Consider the following 18,886-nt stretch of genomic DNA (forward strand, 5'->3'; position numbering starts at 1 on the left):
TTTGTGCCTTTGGATCGGGTCCTAGCCCATGTTGAGTTCTTCTCTTTCTCTCTCTCACAAATGGAATGCCCCCCATTAGATCCTTACATTTTGCCCATATTAAGTGGTGGAGGGCGGCAACAATATGATCAGGTAAATTATACAAGGAACCGAACCGAACCGGCCCGATCTATTTGAGCTGGGATCAAAAATCAAAATCTGAAGCGGGAGCCGACAGCCCCTAGCGTAATGCAAAAGATACTAAATTCGGTATGTTGGAATGGTTATACTGATCATTGAATTGAGCGATTGATACAAATGTTACGCGGAAAATGAGATGAAAATCATTATAATGTTTAGTTTGTTATTACGCTAGGTTCTTTTGAATTATAATGGTTATACTGATCATTTGTATTACTTATCCAAACGCTTACAACATTATAATGGTTATACTGATCATTTGTATTACGCTAGGTTCTTTTGCATTACGCTAGTTCAATGGCTGCAATTGATAGTTATAGAAGGAGAATCACGTAATCTAACGGCTCATGTAAATGAAGCAAAAACATTATATGATCAATTTTTGTATACTCTTATTTGGTGTTATTGTTGGTCAACCCATTTCCCTACACCCAAAATTGTAACCGTTGTCTCTAATTGTCTCCAAACGCTTACAAAGGTTGAACACAAATAGGCCCCTAGGACACCGCAATTCAGCCCCTACAATTATGCATATATCCAAATGTGGATACATCTCTGTACACATTCTCTCATCTTCTACATATCCCCGGTGCCATCACGGTTCTAACATCATCTCCCGCGACCAATGACAAGGGATCAGAAGGGAACCAATCGGCACGATAACTTCTCGAAAGGGTCGATTGACCAATGCATTTGTGTTCTTTCTGATTTTCTTTTTCCCAAAGCTAAAAGACCTCCAGAGCTTCTTCGATTTTCGGCTTATTCTTAGGTCGGCCACTGCGTCTTACATCCTTCCCTGATAATAGCTCTAAGGCTTTCTCCATAGTGACATCCGCTGGCTTGAGGTTCTGCATAGTTTTTAACATCCACAATGAGGACTACCAAGGCTCTATCTCACTCAAGATCATCAGAAAAAAAATAGAAAAGCAAAAAATCTGCCTCACATGATGCGTTAAGCAATCTAATCATCTATCATTTGATCAAACAGTTAAACCAAAAAAAGGTGAATGAATCAGAAGCAAGATAAACAAAGTTTCAATGATGAAAGGAAAAAGCAAATATCTGAATTTAATCAAGTGAAGAGGAAATGACATAGATGAATGCGTGGAAAATATAATTTAACTTGCTTTTATGAACTTCATTTCAGGATTACACCCAATAATGCTATATAAATCAACAAAGAAATATGCAAAGATCTTCAATGAGCTTCATAAAACCTGAGACCAAATAACCTAAGACTGTAATTGCTAAACCACATGCCCAAAAATTGGCCAAATATGTGAGCCCAATTTAGATAAAATGACTCCATGAAATCTATTTCCACTTCTTAAAGAGCAACTACTTTTCTGGATATGAGGTAAGACAAGCTTCTTGTTTCTTATTACCGAGAACCAAGAAGAAAGACATGTAGTTGTCCAGCATCACTTGTAAGTCACAATACACCGATAAAATAAACAGGTGCAAAAAAAGATAAATCATCAACATCCTTCATTTGAAAAAATTGAAACCCTGGAATCGTGATGTTCTTGAGATGAAAAAACTAGTAAAAGAGGAGCAATGACGAGCTTTTCCTCACCAAGTGAGGTTGGCTACTTTGCTACTTCATTAATTCCACGTATTCAAACGCCTTCAGCAACAATCTTCTGGCAAACTCATAGCTAAGGAAACTTTCTGCAATGGCCTGGTTGTCAGTTTGTTGAACAAACTTTACCTAAGTATTTTTTGTTATTCTCAGTGAACATACTGCCGATGCGGTTAATGAATGAAATTACTTCTCAGATCTAAAGGAAGCATAAGCAATCCTAATTGTGTGAGTCTATTGGGCTCCATGGATTCATCCATCTCACATGGGATTCCCCATGCCGGGAGCAACACCTTCTAAAATATGGAGAAAAAATTTTCCAAGCCAGTTAAACCTTATTTCTGAGAGTGGAGGCAACTTACATCCTAATGATATGAAATAATTGACATATTGCACTAAGAATATTATCATCTCGCAATATAAGAAACAGAAATAGATGAATCACTAGACTCCCAATCTTGACAGTATTATACTCAATTCAGAGACTTCTTCACCGCTTTTATTGCTTCTCCATAATATGCTAGACTTAATTAAGACCAGGAAAGCAACCCATGCAAAGAGAGAATGAAAATTGATTGGGATCACCAAACAACAGGAGTATATTAGAGACAATGATCACCTTAGGAACAGAAGCCATTGTGCGTCTATGTCTGACGGTAAATCCAACCTTTGAAAGCTTCAAAATCACAGGCTGCCCATCCTTCGGATGGTTACCCTGCATAATCACACTTAAATTGCGCATATTTGTAACTAAGAATATAAAGAACAAATGTTCCAGTAATGAAGACATACCAACGTCACAGGATATCGAAACAGCTCAAGAGCATCCTCAATGGTAATAGAATCCACCTCCTTTGTCTGAAGAAGACAAACTATAGTTAGTCCTAACACATAGATTACACATCCATCTATATCTGTATGGATTTGGCCGTGAAGTCTAATTATGTGCAGACATACTGATGTAAGACAACCAAAAAACTAAAAGGAAGCAAAAAGAAAAGCTCTGACATATTAAGAAAATACAAACAGACTTATCGACTAGATTATCATCCAAGTCAAATGTGCAGTAACACAAACATAAGATGATTTTTAAACCTCAATGGCAATTATAAAATAGAGAGATGTAAGCTGGATTCAATGTCTCGAATCACGTAAGATGAATATTTTGGTAATTTATTTTGATATTTTTTGCTCAATTCTGCAGTCACAGAATTTTGAATCAAATAGTTGAATTGCAATTCAATTTAAGATATTGCCTTCTGTAAAAGCCTCTCTTGTTAGCTATATATTTAATTTGTACTTTAACTTCCATCGGGAAGTCCTTTGACACTTTATAGGCTCGTGAAATTCTGGCTTGTAAGGGCAGCCCTTTTGCATGTCCTGGTCAAATCTTGTCTGCGCCAAGGTTCTACAGACTCCAGGCATACTGGTGCTTAGTAGTCAGTACCCAGGCCATGGAAATTTCAACGGTTTGCTCGAACAAGTCTTCTTTCGGACTCTAGGGTTTTTATTGTTTACCTTCTGCCACCTCTATCTCTCTCAAAAAGAGAAAATGCATGGGAGAGAGCTTTGTCCCAGTGGCTTCACCATAGAGCACAAGTCCAAGGGCATTTGGATTCGTCCAACAATGACGGGTACCAGTGTCATGTCATGTTGATCAGTATTTCCTGGGTACACAAGCCTGCGAAATAACCTTACAAATACGGCTATCTAATCAATTTTGATTGGTCTGGATCAATGTGTGACTGGAGGCCTACACCGAGCTATTGTACATTTGCTGGAAATTCAGCTAGCAAACAGATGGTAGTCTCACGATTTAGTGCAGAGGCCGAGTTATATAGCTGGAAACATGGGACATCATTGTTAAGTGATTCGAGTGAGCAAATTCTGGCAAGCAAAATGACACTTTTGCAGCACAGGCACAATAAAGCATCAATAAATACTGCTCTCGATGTCATAACATGATACAGCAAAGGGTACTACTATGCACTTCATCAAGCAAAAGCAAATGACAAACACATATTGATTGCCTCAGATAAACCAAAGGATCAGATAGCTGATTTTTTTCACTAAGAGGCTCACTAACTCAATAGGCCACTCCTTTCCAAGATGGGAATCAATAGTGGCTCCTGTTATTTGGAATTAGGTGTGGTAACACGGCAAACATGTCTAATTCTATAAATATAGGGCAGGACTCAGCTGAAAATGATTGAAAAAGGGGGGCTTGACAGTCATATTGATAATAAAAAGAGAATATTTACTTTTCAAGGAAGCTAAGATAAATATTTCTAGCTTCATTTTTTCCATATATTATGTACATTGAAGATACTAATTTATTTTTCTATTCATCAACTAAGTTGCTTTAGCATTTGTCTTAGAAAGATATGAAGGTAATATAAACTGAGGGCCTGTTTGGAAAAAAAAAACATTTCCTTTAATCTATGCTTACAATTCTTAAAATTTTTAACTATAGCTAACTAGGGTGGCCCTAGATGCTTATATGAGGCAGGAGACTTAGGCCTAGAAAGAACATCATTTATAACCCATGTAAAGAGTGTGAAGTTCATGTGAGTTTTAATCGCACATGACTCAGTGTGACCATCATCTCTCTATGTGACCAAGACAACACGGATCCTGTGACCAAGATCAGAATCCCCTCATGTCTATAAGGGTATTCCCAGCGCAAGAGACAATTCCGAGCATCAGGACATTGTTCCATCGCCGCAGCGGAGAAGTGAAAAACAGCCAAACAATTAAGCCAAAAAAAAAATCAAGGGCTAGAATCGAGACAAACTGCACCTGGAATAAATAAATTCTTGGGTTTATAGAAACCCAGGATGTTAATTGAATGAGGAAAAACCAGTGACAAAGTGACTTAAAGGCCTATTTATAATAGGATTACAGATGTAAGACAATCTCAAGCCTTCATCTAACATAACAACTTCTAATCTCAATCACCGGGGCTCGTTAAAAGTGAAATGACTGCACATGACTATTTATTGACCTCATAAAGAAATAAAAGAAAAAATAAAAAATAAGATACTTAAAAACAAAATAACTAGAATTATACCACTGCATGACTCATCTTCGATGTGAATCTTGACAGACAATGCCGTTCTTAAATACTATGGAATGATAATAACCGGAATGGAATAATCATGGCTTGCTCTCAGCTGTGTCAAGCGAGGAGATCAAGCTGTCTAATTATGAGTGATTGTAGCCACAAATATTTGCACCAACTAAGAAAAAATTTATCAACCCTTTCCACATTCTTTTCTCTGTCTCACAACTGTTAACCTCTCATTTTCCACTAAGCCTATGCAAACAAACTATTCCCCACTACCCCAAGGGGAAAATAGAATGAAAATGGAAAAGAATGACAGTGGATAAAACTACCGCTGTATACCAATCGGAACAAAAAAATCATTACAAAACTTGAACATTAGTATGAAGATAGCTTTGAATTAGATTTATTTGAAAAAAAAAATAGTACCTGAGAAATAGAGGCTCTTTTCGGAATGTACCCCTTCCTATCTTCACCAAGTTGTACATAATATCCATATGGACCATTCTTAAGAAGAATCTAGAAGCATAAAAGGATTTGAAGAAAAAAGTTAAGTGAATGTATTGAGCGATTACCTATCAATAACGAAGGACATACAAGCTAACCTTTTCATTGGAACCTGGATGAAGACCCAGAAGTTTTGGCTCTTCGATTGAGTTGTTAGTCTGAGGAGTAGCATCTTCTTCTTCTTCATCACCGTATAGTGTCTTAGCAATATACCTATATATATCAAACCAGAGAATATTATTGGCAGCAATGAACAAAGTGGAAGACAATATTAGTTGTGCTTTTTGCATTCATACATGAGAATCCCAAATGGTGAAGCAGATGCAGAGGAATTCCTTTTACTACTATTGACAGGACAAGTGGAGAGAAAGTCTCAGCTTGTAGTTTCACTTGTATAGCCGGAGATGGGCACAGAACACTGCTTAACGTTTAATAAGCTAAGCAGCTAACAATTCCATATCCATAAACAGCTAAAACAATAACAATTCCATATCCATAAACAGCTAAAACAACAAAATTACCTATGAGGGAATAAATAAGAGGGCACACTCAGGTACATGATTCGATTAAGGACTCAACTTTAAGAAAATAGCTATTAAAGTCATTTCTGAAATTTGAATCTTAAGTTATGGTAATGCCAGCAAACAATGCAGAATTCCTCAAACTAGCTGCAGTATTCAATTATTATTTTTACATAATAAAAACACATTGAATCAAGTTGTTTCAGGTTAACTGTCATACTAGAGTTTCTTCTTGTAACAAAAGGCAGAGGAAAGGAATTACAACACAACACCTCAATCATTCATTTGGTAAGTTTTAGATTTTGAAAAAGGTAAATTCCATAGGCATCAAAGACAAAGATCCTAAACATCATAAGAAGAATTTCTCGCAAAAAAACTGATGTGATCAAACTAAAAAACCACAATAGATACAAGTACATCACTGACACCATTGAGATACTTCAATTAGTATTAGCACCAAAGAATCAAAATAGCAATACAAAATAAGATCCTAATAGACCTATGCTTAACTAGAATTGGATCAATGTCAGCTACATTGTGGTATGCTAGGGGTCCTGGTACAGGGATGGGGATGTAGTACAACGGTTGTCAATAAAGCAGCATCCAAGGGGTAGGCTTAATTTGCCATATATTTGAAGCATTCATTTGGATTATTCGCCGTATTATATAGGAAGTAAAAGTTCTGGTTCATAATTTCGCTTTGAAAGTACAAGTGGGTGCAACATTGACAATACATAAAATTAATGCACTAAAGAGAAGGTGTGTTTGGAAGTGTTTATGGCAAATGCTTATTTTGCTTTCCTCCAAACTTGATCCCGCCAAAATGAGGAAAAAAACACATTTATATTCTTTTTAATTTTAAAGAGGAAATAAATTTTAAATAACTTCCCATTTCAAGCCTATAGGATCTTAAGGTTTCAAGCCTTCAGAAATTAATAACAATCATATTTCAAATGTTAGTGTAAAAGGTTAAAGCACAAAAGAAAAAAATAACCCACACGTCCAACTTATTTTCCACGAATGAAACAGCCTAATTTAGATAATAGAATGCGGACTATGTTCATATTTTAAGATAAGGTAGCCTCACTATACAAGTAATTGGAAAGTGATTTCTGGAGCAAAAGTATGGTGGTAAAGATTGGTTTCGCATCTTTTCATATTAATAGGAGCAAGGAGGCACTTGTGGAGGATTGCTACCAATTCAATCTTGGAGGGCTTTCCGGGGTGATTGATTTTTCGAGACGAGCCCGAGATTGGGAGTTAGAAGCTTTTGCTGATTTCTTTAATTGTTGATTGATTCTCGCAAACACTGCAACTCTAATATGTAATGGTTTAGAATTGTGTCAAAGATGACTTATTGTCGGTAAGATCCTTTTACTGCCTGAAATAGAAGACCGGCGATTGTGGTAGGATAAATTTTCCTTAGAAAGCTATTTGGAAAGAAAAAATTCCACTACTGGTTGCTTTCTTTGATTAGGAAGCTTTTTGGGAAGACATTCCTACTTTGGACAATCTGAAGAAGAGAAGAAGAACAAAAGGAATAAAAATACCTTGACGCGTCTTCTTCTTCATTATCCTTGGATGAGATCTTTTGGCAATTGTTATGCCTCAATGAGGCTATGCTGGGTTATAGCTGGATCCAGTTAGCAAGAGCTATGGGATTGGCAGGGTACTCAAATCCGTCTCCATAGGATACTCAGTTCCTCCTACTTTTTGGTTAGTTTGGACACATAATAAGTAATTAAAAGTTTGGTTAAAGTTTTAATTTCTTTGATGGAGTGGGTATTAACTTTTGGATCTAAAAGCTTTGATTAACAATGTGAATTAATTGTCGTGTACAAGAGGTCCGTTTTGGCTTTGAGCTCTTTCTGTACATCTCTTGGCAACACCACCCACCCCCAAGTAAATTAACTCACTTAATTTACCACCAAGAGATATCACTTGAAACAGAATCAAAAGTTGAATCCTTTTCAGTAATTTGCACCTCAACCAATCATTTCTTTTTTAATGATATAACATTATTTCTGAGGTGAATTGACCAATCATATATTGAAAAGATTTATATCCTATACTACTACAAGGTAGAAAGTTATGATTTTTTTTAGGTAAGCAGAACATAGAGATGTCAGGCCAGTCAATATTAGCAAGTGGAACTCTAACTAGAGACAGGTGACACAATGAAGGATTACTAGTTGACAAATCTGGAAGAAACGCGTTTTACAAGCTTATTTGATCATGATGGCACGTCATGCTCAATAATAGGTCAAACGTCCTAATGTCGACAATAATTTGCATAGTTAAAAATACAATCCATCACTCAAATGTCTTGTGCTCTCACTGAAACGCTAACGAAATATTACAATTAGGACAATCGATATTTCCAACCATTGTTAAAAACAGAAAAGATCCGGAAATAATACAATCTAGAGCATATCTTATTACAGATCAAATCTGTCAAGCCTGAATTGGGTCAACTTTTATATTAGGTTGATAATTCATGTTGGCATGCCATACACTCGTTTCTACTTTGCATCATTCTTGTTAACAAACCAAAACAACTAGGTTTTATTTATCACATCCATGTGGTGCTCTGGTGAAATGCATTATGTCATGCCTCCCAAGCCACATTGGAAATTTCTCTAGTTGAACGCATTGCGCTGTGCTGTTTCAGGTCATGTAATGGAGTCATATCTAAATTTGCCAACACTGAGTAAAATATCTTATGCTCAACACAGTCTTATCTGCTGGCCAAAAAAGAAAAGGTCCGATCTATCCGCATTCAAGTCATAACTTTGGCCCAATTTAGACATCGTGTAGTAAATTCAGTCTAATCCATCAGCATTCAGGTCAAGAACATCTGAATTCCAATCTTATGTTCTCATGAAGAACCATCACTGGCAAGATGCAAAAGATAATATGAAATAGGCATGCAATCATTGCTACCTCTGTATAGTAGAGAGAGAGAGAGAGAGAGACTAACTTGCACTTAGGGTGCTGATCACAACCTATAAAGTAGCCAGCACCAAACCTGCTTACTTTAAATATCAAAGTGCCCTCCATACAACTGAAAAATCAACGATTATAGATTAAAGACTATAAAGGACATCATAACACCTTCATATGAGCAAAAAATACCACAGCTTTTTCCAATAGATGACCAACTCCATAAATTTCCATCTAGCAAGCAAAAGCACATACAAACTGTCCACCAGATCAACCGACTAGACCAATCATTTTCAAAGAACAGTATATACGTTGCAAACTCAGACAATAGTCATGGTTCAGCTTCTATAGACGAATTAAGAAAAAAAGATAGATCGGTCAATCCAATGACAAGCTAGTTGTTCAAGTAAATCAAATTTGGAGGATAAAACTAGATGCTTGTTACATTTGACCATCAACACAAACAAGTAATGTTTGCGTATACCTTGGACACTTCCTACTTTTATCACGAAGAGAAGCAAATAAAAAGTCCCCAAATGTCTTCTCCAACATCTTCTCCACCTGCCAATTTGAAAGCATTCTATTGAGATGAAATTACTAGTAGGCTCATGTGGGGAAAAAACCAAAAGAGCCATACCTGATGAATATGAACAGTAGCAGTGCGGTTGCAATATGAGCTAAATCGTGCCCAATAATCTTTCAGGAGACCTTTCCACTCTGTTAAACCAGCTGACACATTATCGAGCTGAACAGTGGTACTTATTAGACAAGATCAGCCAAAATCAGCAGACATACCGAAAATTGGAGTCATCATTGACAGAAAAGACATTTTATGATTTAAAAGAGTTTACCTCAGTCTCCATATCAGCAGTAAAGCTATAGTCCGTGACCTCAGAAAAATGGTGAGAAAGAAATGCTGACACCTAAACATCAAAAGCAGAAACAGATAAAAAGTCAGGCATAGACAATTCTTTCAGCTGAGGAGGGCCAAGCCAAGAAGAAAAACAGATTCTAACCCATTTTTCGTCTTGATGACATTCAGAGTACAAAGATAAAACAGAATAAACCGCACATAGAAGCTTTAAATAAGTGAACAAACTATTATCAAAGCCTTATGATTACCTGTGTCACTGTGGAGCTTGGGACATTCAGCATTCAATAACCAAATGCATATCGGTCAAATCAGTGGTGATTAATAGTAAAACCCAGTTCTTATTAGATTTTAATCTTCATTCAACACTAGAATCAAAAGATCCATCTCCAAGTAAGTCAAAACAATTAATCTCTTTCATCGACAATCTCCTACAGACCTGGCAAATGCCTAGTCTAGATAATGACCAAAGAAACACTTCTTATTTTAGGGGAAAAATGACAAACCCCAGTAACAGAAGATCTCTTTCACATTTCCCAAGAAACTCTAACTTAATCATACTTGCTGTCTATGGAAGCAATTTCTTAAGTGACTCATAATACACCTTTGCATTTCCGTGATTTCAAGTTGCTTTCAACTTCACTTAAAGTAATGCTTAAAATGAAAATCATGTGCTAATGATCAAACAACAACTGCTAAACCTTTTTACCCCCTATCATACAATTTAAGGGATCCATCTATATCCTACAATACGTACTTGCAATTCCACAAGTCCCAATTCAGCACTTCCTAATTTCATCTAAGGCCTTCTCCCAAGTCCTATTCTCTTGATATGAGCTCATTCGCTAAACCTCCTCCTCTCACTGAAACATCTTAAGTTCACTGTCTACTCTGCCCAAAACCACCACAGACAAGTCAGACATCATAGATGGAAGTCCTACTTTTCCAAATATTATTCCAGTAACATGCCACAACACAAATCATAGTAAAAGAAAGAATCTGTTCATTCCTATAGTCTAATACCTGAAAAACAAACGTACATGATTTTCTTTTTCCAATTATACACAAAAATTCATTAAGAAGGTACCATTCATTAAGAAGGCACCAAGGGGTATCACCTCTATAAAGAATGGCTTCAAAAGGAAAGCCACCCATGAACAAATTTATGGCTAAAAATGTTGCTCCTAACATTCCAACAAACTAGAAGTATGTCATTTCACTTTCCCAATATACCAAAATTGAAGGTGTTTAACCAATTAATTCTAAAACAATTCCAAGAGAATTCAACTCCTTGAAACGCCCTCTTGTTTCTTTCGTTCCAAATGAGACATAAAATGGAGAGGAATCATCTTAGTTAATTTTCTTCTTTCCTCCGTTCCTAACAAACATGCTGCATAATATCATGTCCTCAATTCATGTCTTAAACGGAAGCATACTCTAGGCCCATAATTACCTCATGGAAGATTTTTTTTTAAATAAACCTACCATATATTGGAAAACTTCTCATAAGTGGTTTTCTAATTCAGCTTCGCTTAAATAACCACTTATGTCTTCGGTCATCTTAAGCAATATTAATGACAATGTTCTCTCACCACTGCATATATTGGAAAACTTTTTATAGGTGGTTTCTAACTCAGCTTTGCTTAAGTAACCACTTATGTCTTCAGTCATCTTAAGCAAACTTAATGACAATGTTCTCTCGCCACCGCATAAACGAATGCTTTTGACAAGGCTTTACCACCACCTTTTTTACAGAATCTAATTTGGGTTACTATTTGCAAAATTTCAAACATAAGTTTCCTATTTCATCCACTCCCCCAACTTCTTTAACTTTTACGGACAAATAAACTAAATTTTTTATCAACCATCATAATAAAAATCTCTCTAGTTCTCTGTCAACATACCTATAGCGACAGAGACAAGGTTCATTAACAAGTACTGAGTCATCCTACTGTATCTATCAACACGACATGATAACCTATTCTCCACTTATGTTGCTAAGAACCTATTCTCATTTGTTTTGGGAGATAGGCACAGTTTATTGCAAGAGCACCAAGGGCATGCATCCTCAGTGCAGACCAACAACAAGGAAAAAGATTCTAAATGTCTAGAAAGATGTCTGAATCAAATACCCAAGACCAACAAAAAGAAACACACAGCAATTCGCCCTTATCAATGCTTAAGGAGCTTTCTTTGTTCTCCAGAGCCCTTGAATAAATTTCTTCCCCAACCAACCAAAAGAAATGGAACGAGATTCTTTATAAGCCACTAAAAGCTCAGTCCTTCAAGGCTATAGCTCATCCAACATAGAACTGACCACAAACCCACTAACACCAACGAGAGCAAGAGATGAGCTTCAAAATTTCCAGACCTCTGAGCATAATCTGCACAACTACCGCAAATTAAGGGATAGCTCCATCATTAAAATGCTATGTGGACAAGCATCAGTATGCTGACAGGATTCCATCCATTACTGGAAGCCCTCTGGTTTCTACATGAGAGATCCAGCGGTCAATCTATGGCAAAAGATGAGCCATTTTGAGGAGGTGCTGACAAGTAGGAATAATTAAGGAATAAATGGTTCTTTTGTGACCTCACCATTAGTACTGGCTGTAGGCCTATCTGGAATTTCTTCCTACATCCGACACGATCCAAGTTTCTACTTTTCTTACCTCATTGTATCCATCTAAAGTCACATTCAAAAAATTCAGAAGAACCTAACACAGAAGAAAACAGTCCACAAAATTCATTTCTGAAACTCATCATATTTTACAGTCTATGACTATGTAAGTGATTTCCATGATTGAAATTGAATTTAGCAATGACTACTGTGTAGACAGAATTTTCATGATTTTATTCAGTAAACAGCAACATACCATGCGGCCACGAAATTCAGGATGTAGGACACGGGCTTTTACTGTCACATAATTTCTGTCCTGAACCACAGAAAAAAAAGTGCATGATTGATTTGCTGCTACGATAGCAATGATAAGGATTTATAGCTGACAACTGCGATCAGTGTTCGTCCAACTGGACCAGACCTGGAACTGACCTATTGACCAGATAGCAATTCAACCATTTGAATTATTTAACTGACCACATCTTATAAGCTCTTTTCGTCAGAGTACTATTACTCCATGGTGATTCGAGAACTCATATTTTCCTCATATGATACAACACCAGAGAATATGCTGTACCACTGTTTGACCAAATTTGTTTTTGCACACAAATCTGACAAATAATATCGCAACCTGACAACTTTAATCTGAAGCGCCATATTTCATAGGCGACATCATGATTCACAAGATCACAAAATTCACCAAAATGAAGATGGTAATTTTTAGCTTTGCAATTAATTCAACAGCTTTCAGTTTAGTCATGTAAGATGAGGACAAAATCTGCAGCCGTTATGAAAATCCAATTTTGAAAGGATACCGTGCAATAGCAAAGTCAGTTAAAATTTATTGCTTCTGCCAGGATAAATGGAAGAAGGCTAGACAAGCATAGCCCATCAAGCATAGCCCATCAACCACAGAAGGACCAAAGGCCCTGATGGAAAAAAGAAGAGCCATTAATTGCATTCAGGACCACTGTTTCAAGAAGTCAGATCAGCCTGGAGTTTGGGAAATCAAAAGGGGATGACTGGTCTACCTTTGTCTTCCTCCATTAACTCAAATAAAAACTTGAATATAAAGAAGTAGCTCGAGATGATTTTCAATATTCTCTGTTGGTTAATTTTGAGAAATGTTCAGAATTCAATCAGTGAAAGACACTGCCATTTAAAAATCATGCAAAGGCTAATATACTTCTTTGGAAGTTAATGAAAATCGCATACTCTGCAACATTCTTTATCTGCCTTATTTTAATTTGTAACAGCCTCCTGGGTTATATCTTGACATAGATAAGGTGATCATTGGATAAAACACTGCATGTTACAAATTTAGTTTGACTAAAAGTCCCAACCCCACTCATGTTGATGATTTCTATATTGAAATGAGATTCATAGAAAATCACCCTATGCACATTCATGATTCTCAAATCTCAATGCTATCTGCCATCATGACAATTGCACAATATCAGAACATTCACTGCCTTCTGCATGCAATTCTAGGCATTTACCTGCAGCACTTTCAGTGTGCTCGCGTATGTACACGGCCTCCCGATTCCAAGCTCTTCCAGCTTCTTAACCTTTAACACTTAAGATTGTAAAGATGCAGAACAATGCATCCAAAGGAAAAAATTACAAAAACTAGCATCCCCAGTAACATAACTCAGCCACTAGTTTAACATAACTCAGCTACTATTTTTCTAATCTCAACCAGAAGATTACTCTGAATCCAGTCAAAGGGATAACAGCTATATAGACCCCTCCCTCCCAATCTCTATGGGAAAACCCTCGTGAAAACTGGAAAACACCAAATGAATATAAATATATCACTCTTAAATCCTCCTGAACACCGTCAAAAACACCAAACACATACTGTTACAGAAAGAACAAAACTTCTCAACGATGCATGTTGCAAGTAAATCAACGAAACAATAACCTCCAAATATAAAATCTTTCTAATGAACTTCAGCTTTTCAGAATCATTCCGAACATGAGAAGATGGAGTCCTTGCCGATATTAGGCACTTCGTGAACATTACCCGAAACCATTTAGAAGAGTTCGATTATATAGATAAAATGACAGTAACTTACTAATGCACCCTCTGAGTAGCGCGATGGAGGCTGAGTGTAGTGTTGCTTGGATCGCACATCACTGAGAGTCAGTAAATCTCCAACCTACTAAACAAATATACATTAAAATCTTGATAGAACTTGAAAGTAAACTGGCAATTATAAGCAAAAGATCATCATGAACAAACTCTGATATAGTTCCATCTCCTCACACGGATTTACTTAGCAAGACAAACATTAATTCTTCTATATCGTCTTAATGATGGTTCTATACCTTCAGAGAGCTCAGTACTTCAAAAGCTTCATCACGTTCATTCCCTTCATTTTCTTTAGACCTCACTGTTTCCGCTTCCACATCCTAAAAATAGAAATACAGCAGTATTAAAAGTAGCTTGGCAAAAGAAAAAAATACCCATCCACAAGAGTTGATCCAATCGAAACATTGGCTCTCACCGAAAACAAAGCCTCAAACATGACTCACCTTGTAGACTTAAATGTTGCACTATAAAAGAACATGCAAATGCAGTCAAAACACGTTTTAAAACTCAACTTTCTAAACAAACATAAGCAGATTCCCAACTACACAATATTACTCAAATTTATCATTGACATCTAGCTCTCTCGTTTGAAGTAAGGCTTCTTCCTACAATGGATTCGGCTCAGACATTTTCTGTGCAGAAGCTGACTAACTAAGATGCTCTTCTGCAAAATCACGGTTCCATAGACCAAATTCACATTGAGATATATAAACCGATAAAAAACTATACTCCTTGTCCTTTTTTCTCCATTAATCATCTATAAATGCCTGTTATGATAAGTCAGAATACTGGCAAAGAAACTGGTTAATACACATGGAAGTAGGATAACATTTAATTATAAATGTTTGCTTACACTGCGAGTCTCCACATGGTTATCTTCATTTAAGATTTCAGTCAGCTTCCAATTCGGGAGAAACACTTTTAGATTCTATTTTAACCACTTGTAAAATCCAGCAAGACTCCCTCACTCAAAGTAGGTTCAATTTTACTTTTTCTCGCACTAAAAACCATGAATCCACAGATACTCTTGAGTGCACCTCTATATCTATTTGAACATCCTCAATATGAATGTTATTCCTCATCAAATTCCCAAATAAGCTTGTTGGTCTTTCGGAAATTACAAGTACCATTTCTTACATTTGATAAGCATGCTTGTTTTTTTTTTTTTTTCGGTAAGGTAAGTAGTATATAAACTTTTCAACGCGTGACTTACAAAGAGAAGCCGAACACAAAAACCTCGTATCAAAAGTGATACAAAGAGGTGTACCGACGGGTGCAAAGGTGTTGCGACTTTGTCAAATGGTGAACAAGAAGTGAGCAAATAGCTACGGCCCAAACATTAGGCAACTAAGAGAAAGAGACTAATAACAATCTGAAATAATGATACTTTACCATGACAAACTCAAATGGCACTCACAGCAATGAGCTGCTTGGAATTTCACACATTTTTAACATAGAAGCCATGACACAAGTGTACTGAGCACAAACATGCTGATAAAGATTTTATACCTTGAAAACTGCCTGGTAACCAAGAAATTCAATTTTCGAGCTTGAAGTATTCAACACAATAGACCCATCAGCATTCTTAATCTCCACATGAATCTGGATTAGAAGAAGACTTTAGTCCTTGAGTCAACGACCTTTATGAACAAGATAAAAGCAGGTACCGACATAGTTGATAAAAGCAACAAAAACTGAGAACACTGTTATAGTTGAACATGCTTCAAATCTAATTCATAATGTTGACTGGGGAAGCATAGAACCTCTTCCATTTCCATAACTAATTGATTTATGGTTTATTACTCCTAAATTTCCAGAACTGAGGTTTAGTACTCTCTCATCCAGAACAAATTTAGAGTAAAAGTTTACAAATGGTACTGAATTTAACTTGAGTCGCTATAGCAACTTCTCTTAACCATGATTATCAACATTGACCAAGCATGCATTCCACTTGTCAGCAAAGGGATGTTAGAGAAAATTATCAGATACACTTCATCCTAAAAATTTTCATCCAAGGAAGAGACCATGGGAACACATTGATAACCCTTCGCAACCTATTCCAGGGCTTTTCCTTCTTTGTAACTTTTGGATTTTTCTTAGGGCATTTTTGGAATTAAATAGGACAAAGCTACTGCATTCTCGTGCTTGAACAAACAGAAAAGGCCTTCACTAATTGGGGAGAAAGAGAGAAGGAAAGAAAAGCTCCATAGTAGAAACTCGTGAAGCTTATCATATCCTTACCTGATTAATTACAGCAGGTTCCATTTGGCATGCGATAGTACGAGACCAGATAAGAGTGTACAACTTCAAAGAATCTTCATCAAGTATATTAACTAGCGATGCTACAAGACAATAAAAGAACATTAATAGCATGCCTCAATCTGTAACACATTAGTCAATAAGTCTTGGAAAGTTGGTAACATTACATGGCAACCTCCGGATATCAGTTGGTCTAATTGCTTCATGAGCTTCTTGAGCATTCTTCACCTTCTTAAAGTACTTGCGTGCAGCCTCTGCTGCAAAATCTGACCCATACCTACATTACAAAGCAATTTAAGCATATTAGACCTGCTATCTTCGTGGTTTTCATTAATTTCATAGTTTTATTTCACAATATCAAGAGTCAACTTGACGTTTTAACTACACGCCATTCATTGGAACATCAAACAATTTAGCGGACGGTCAAATTGCTGACACACACATGTGCATTACTTCCTAAATTCCTCCAGCATCATATACTTTAATACTTTCTCAGAACCAATTGCATGGTACAATATATTAATCTCCAAATGGTAAGGATGCTTTGGTGTGGAACAATGAAAGAGATTGAATCTTTTCTGTAAAGTCTTACTACAAGCTGCTAGATAGGGAGGTCGGCAGTGGTACAATGGATTGTCCTTGGAAAGCAATTTGGAAAGTGAGGGTTCTGGACAGAGTTTCCCTTTGTTGGTTTTTTTTTTCTCTTGGGAAGCAACTTGAGAAGAATCCTTACTTTAGATAATGGTTTGGACGAGAATGGTCTGGACAATTTCCTATGCTTGCACAGGGTTAAGTTGAGTTATTTGAGGTTCCATCGAGCAAACTTTGGGCTTGGCAGGGCATTTGTTTACAGTGCAACAAGAAAAGAGGTATTATTTCAATTCCTCTCCCTCTGTTTTTTGGTTGATTTTGGAAGGCGTGGAACAAGAGAGCTTTAGATGGAGAGGAATCTTCCATTTCTTTTGTTATTGAAAATTGGCTTGAAAGTTGTACACCTTTGGTATAGCGGGTAATTGCAAAAGGATGTAAATTCCTTTGTCGATATAGCTCATGATTTATTTTGACAACTGTTTTGCATATAGCTTAAAGTTATACACTTTGGAGAACTATTCTGCATACGGCTTTAGTTTTTTGGGCTTTTTGTATGAGGGTTTGCACCCCCTTAGTGCCTTATCATTGAACTTTTTATGTGTTAAAGGGTATAATGGTTTTTGGGATTTTGATGTGTATATATACCGTATTTTCTGATCAATAAAATATACATCATTATTCTTCCTACATGGTATCAGAGCCTAAACCCTAAAAACGACCCCTTCGATGGCTGCTGATTGAAGTGGAATTGAAGAAGAAGAAGAAGAAGAAGAAGAAGAAGGAGGAGGTGAATGTGTTCTAAAGTTTGACTTGGTTGCGTATGCTTGAGGGAAGGGAGATTATCGCGTGTATGTTGGTTTGGATGATTGGATGTGATGTTGGTTTGGCTAATTGGCGATTACGTGTAGTGCTATACATGTAGATTGAGAGAGGGGGCTAACTGTTGCGTATAATTACCGGTCGAACCGATGTGTTGATTGGTTCGGATTTGGTCGATCATTTTGAAGTTGTTGTGATAGGTTGTGGAGTTTTGTTTCGGTTTAGTGTGAGTGATTATGGCGAGATAAGAACAAAGGAGTATTGATCAAGTCGTATCTACATCTTCTAATCGTTTGAGCGAGGAAAAATTAGCTGGGATCACCAACTTTCAGCATTGGAAGAGAATTGTGGTGATAGTATTGACCGGAAGAGAGCAAAATCACCGTTTGACAGTGCACGAACTGCTGCTGATACTAAATGGGATACCATAGATGCCAGAATTCTTGGGCAAATGTGGAATTCTATGGAATCTCACGTGGCTGCCTTAGTTACACATGCCACTACTGTTAAGGATTTGTGGGATTACTTGAATGTCCTTTATTCGGGGAAAATAATTTCTCAAGGATCTATGAAATCTCCCAAGATTTCTTTAGAGTGACAGAAAGAATCGGTCTCTTACTCAATTTTTTGCTGATTTTAAACAAATGTATGAGGAGTTTAATCATCTTTTGCCAATTACCTCTGATGTTAAGACGATGCAGGAGCAACGAGAACAATTGGCTGTTATGGGATTTTTGGGAGCACTTGGACCAGAGTTCGATGCAGTTCGTTCACAAATTCTTGGAGGAAATACTGTGCCTTCACTAACGGAGACCTTTTCTCGGGTCTTAAGGG

At 36.8% G+C, this 18,886-nt stretch overlaps 1 protein-coding gene across 2 annotated transcripts in view; it reads right to left on the reverse strand.

The window, feature by feature from the left end:
• Nucleotides 1-534: 534 nt before the first annotated feature.
• LOC115663656 (uncharacterized) overlaps nucleotides 535-18,886 on the reverse strand; it is a 28,825-nt gene continuing 10,473 nt past the window's right edge. For both annotated transcript variants that reach the window (XM_056306247.1, XM_056306248.1), the window contains 16 exons: nucleotides 16,810-16,919; nucleotides 16,625-16,725; nucleotides 15,893-15,985; nucleotides 14,620-14,703; nucleotides 14,367-14,450; nucleotides 13,788-13,856; nucleotides 12,545-12,604; nucleotides 9,649-9,720; nucleotides 9,435-9,542; nucleotides 9,282-9,358; nucleotides 8,835-8,918; nucleotides 5,432-5,546; nucleotides 5,256-5,345; nucleotides 2,555-2,620; nucleotides 2,382-2,477; nucleotides 535-1,028 (listed from right to left, as the gene is read on the reverse strand). In XM_056306247.1, coding sequence (XP_056162222.1) covers nucleotides 906-1,028; nucleotides 2,382-2,477; nucleotides 2,555-2,620; nucleotides 5,256-5,345; nucleotides 5,432-5,546; nucleotides 8,835-8,918; nucleotides 9,282-9,358; nucleotides 9,435-9,542; nucleotides 9,649-9,720; nucleotides 12,545-12,604; nucleotides 13,788-13,856; nucleotides 14,367-14,450; nucleotides 14,620-14,703; nucleotides 15,893-15,985; nucleotides 16,625-16,725; nucleotides 16,810-16,919 — 1,432 coding nt within the window. In that variant the 3' untranslated portion in view covers nucleotides 535-905. The remainder of the gene's footprint in view (nucleotides 1,029-2,381; nucleotides 2,478-2,554; nucleotides 2,621-5,255; nucleotides 5,346-5,431; nucleotides 5,547-8,834; nucleotides 8,919-9,281; nucleotides 9,359-9,434; nucleotides 9,543-9,648; nucleotides 9,721-12,544; nucleotides 12,605-13,787; nucleotides 13,857-14,366; nucleotides 14,451-14,619; nucleotides 14,704-15,892; nucleotides 15,986-16,624; nucleotides 16,726-16,809; nucleotides 16,920-18,886) is intronic.

The sequence above is a fragment of the Syzygium oleosum genome, unplaced genomic scaffold, assembly GCF_021117445.2.
Source record: "Syzygium oleosum isolate NSW1041296 unplaced genomic scaffold, Sole_v2.1 Sole_v2.42, whole genome shotgun sequence".
NCBI classification, from domain to species: Eukaryota; Viridiplantae; Streptophyta; class Magnoliopsida; order Myrtales; family Myrtaceae; genus Syzygium; species Syzygium oleosum.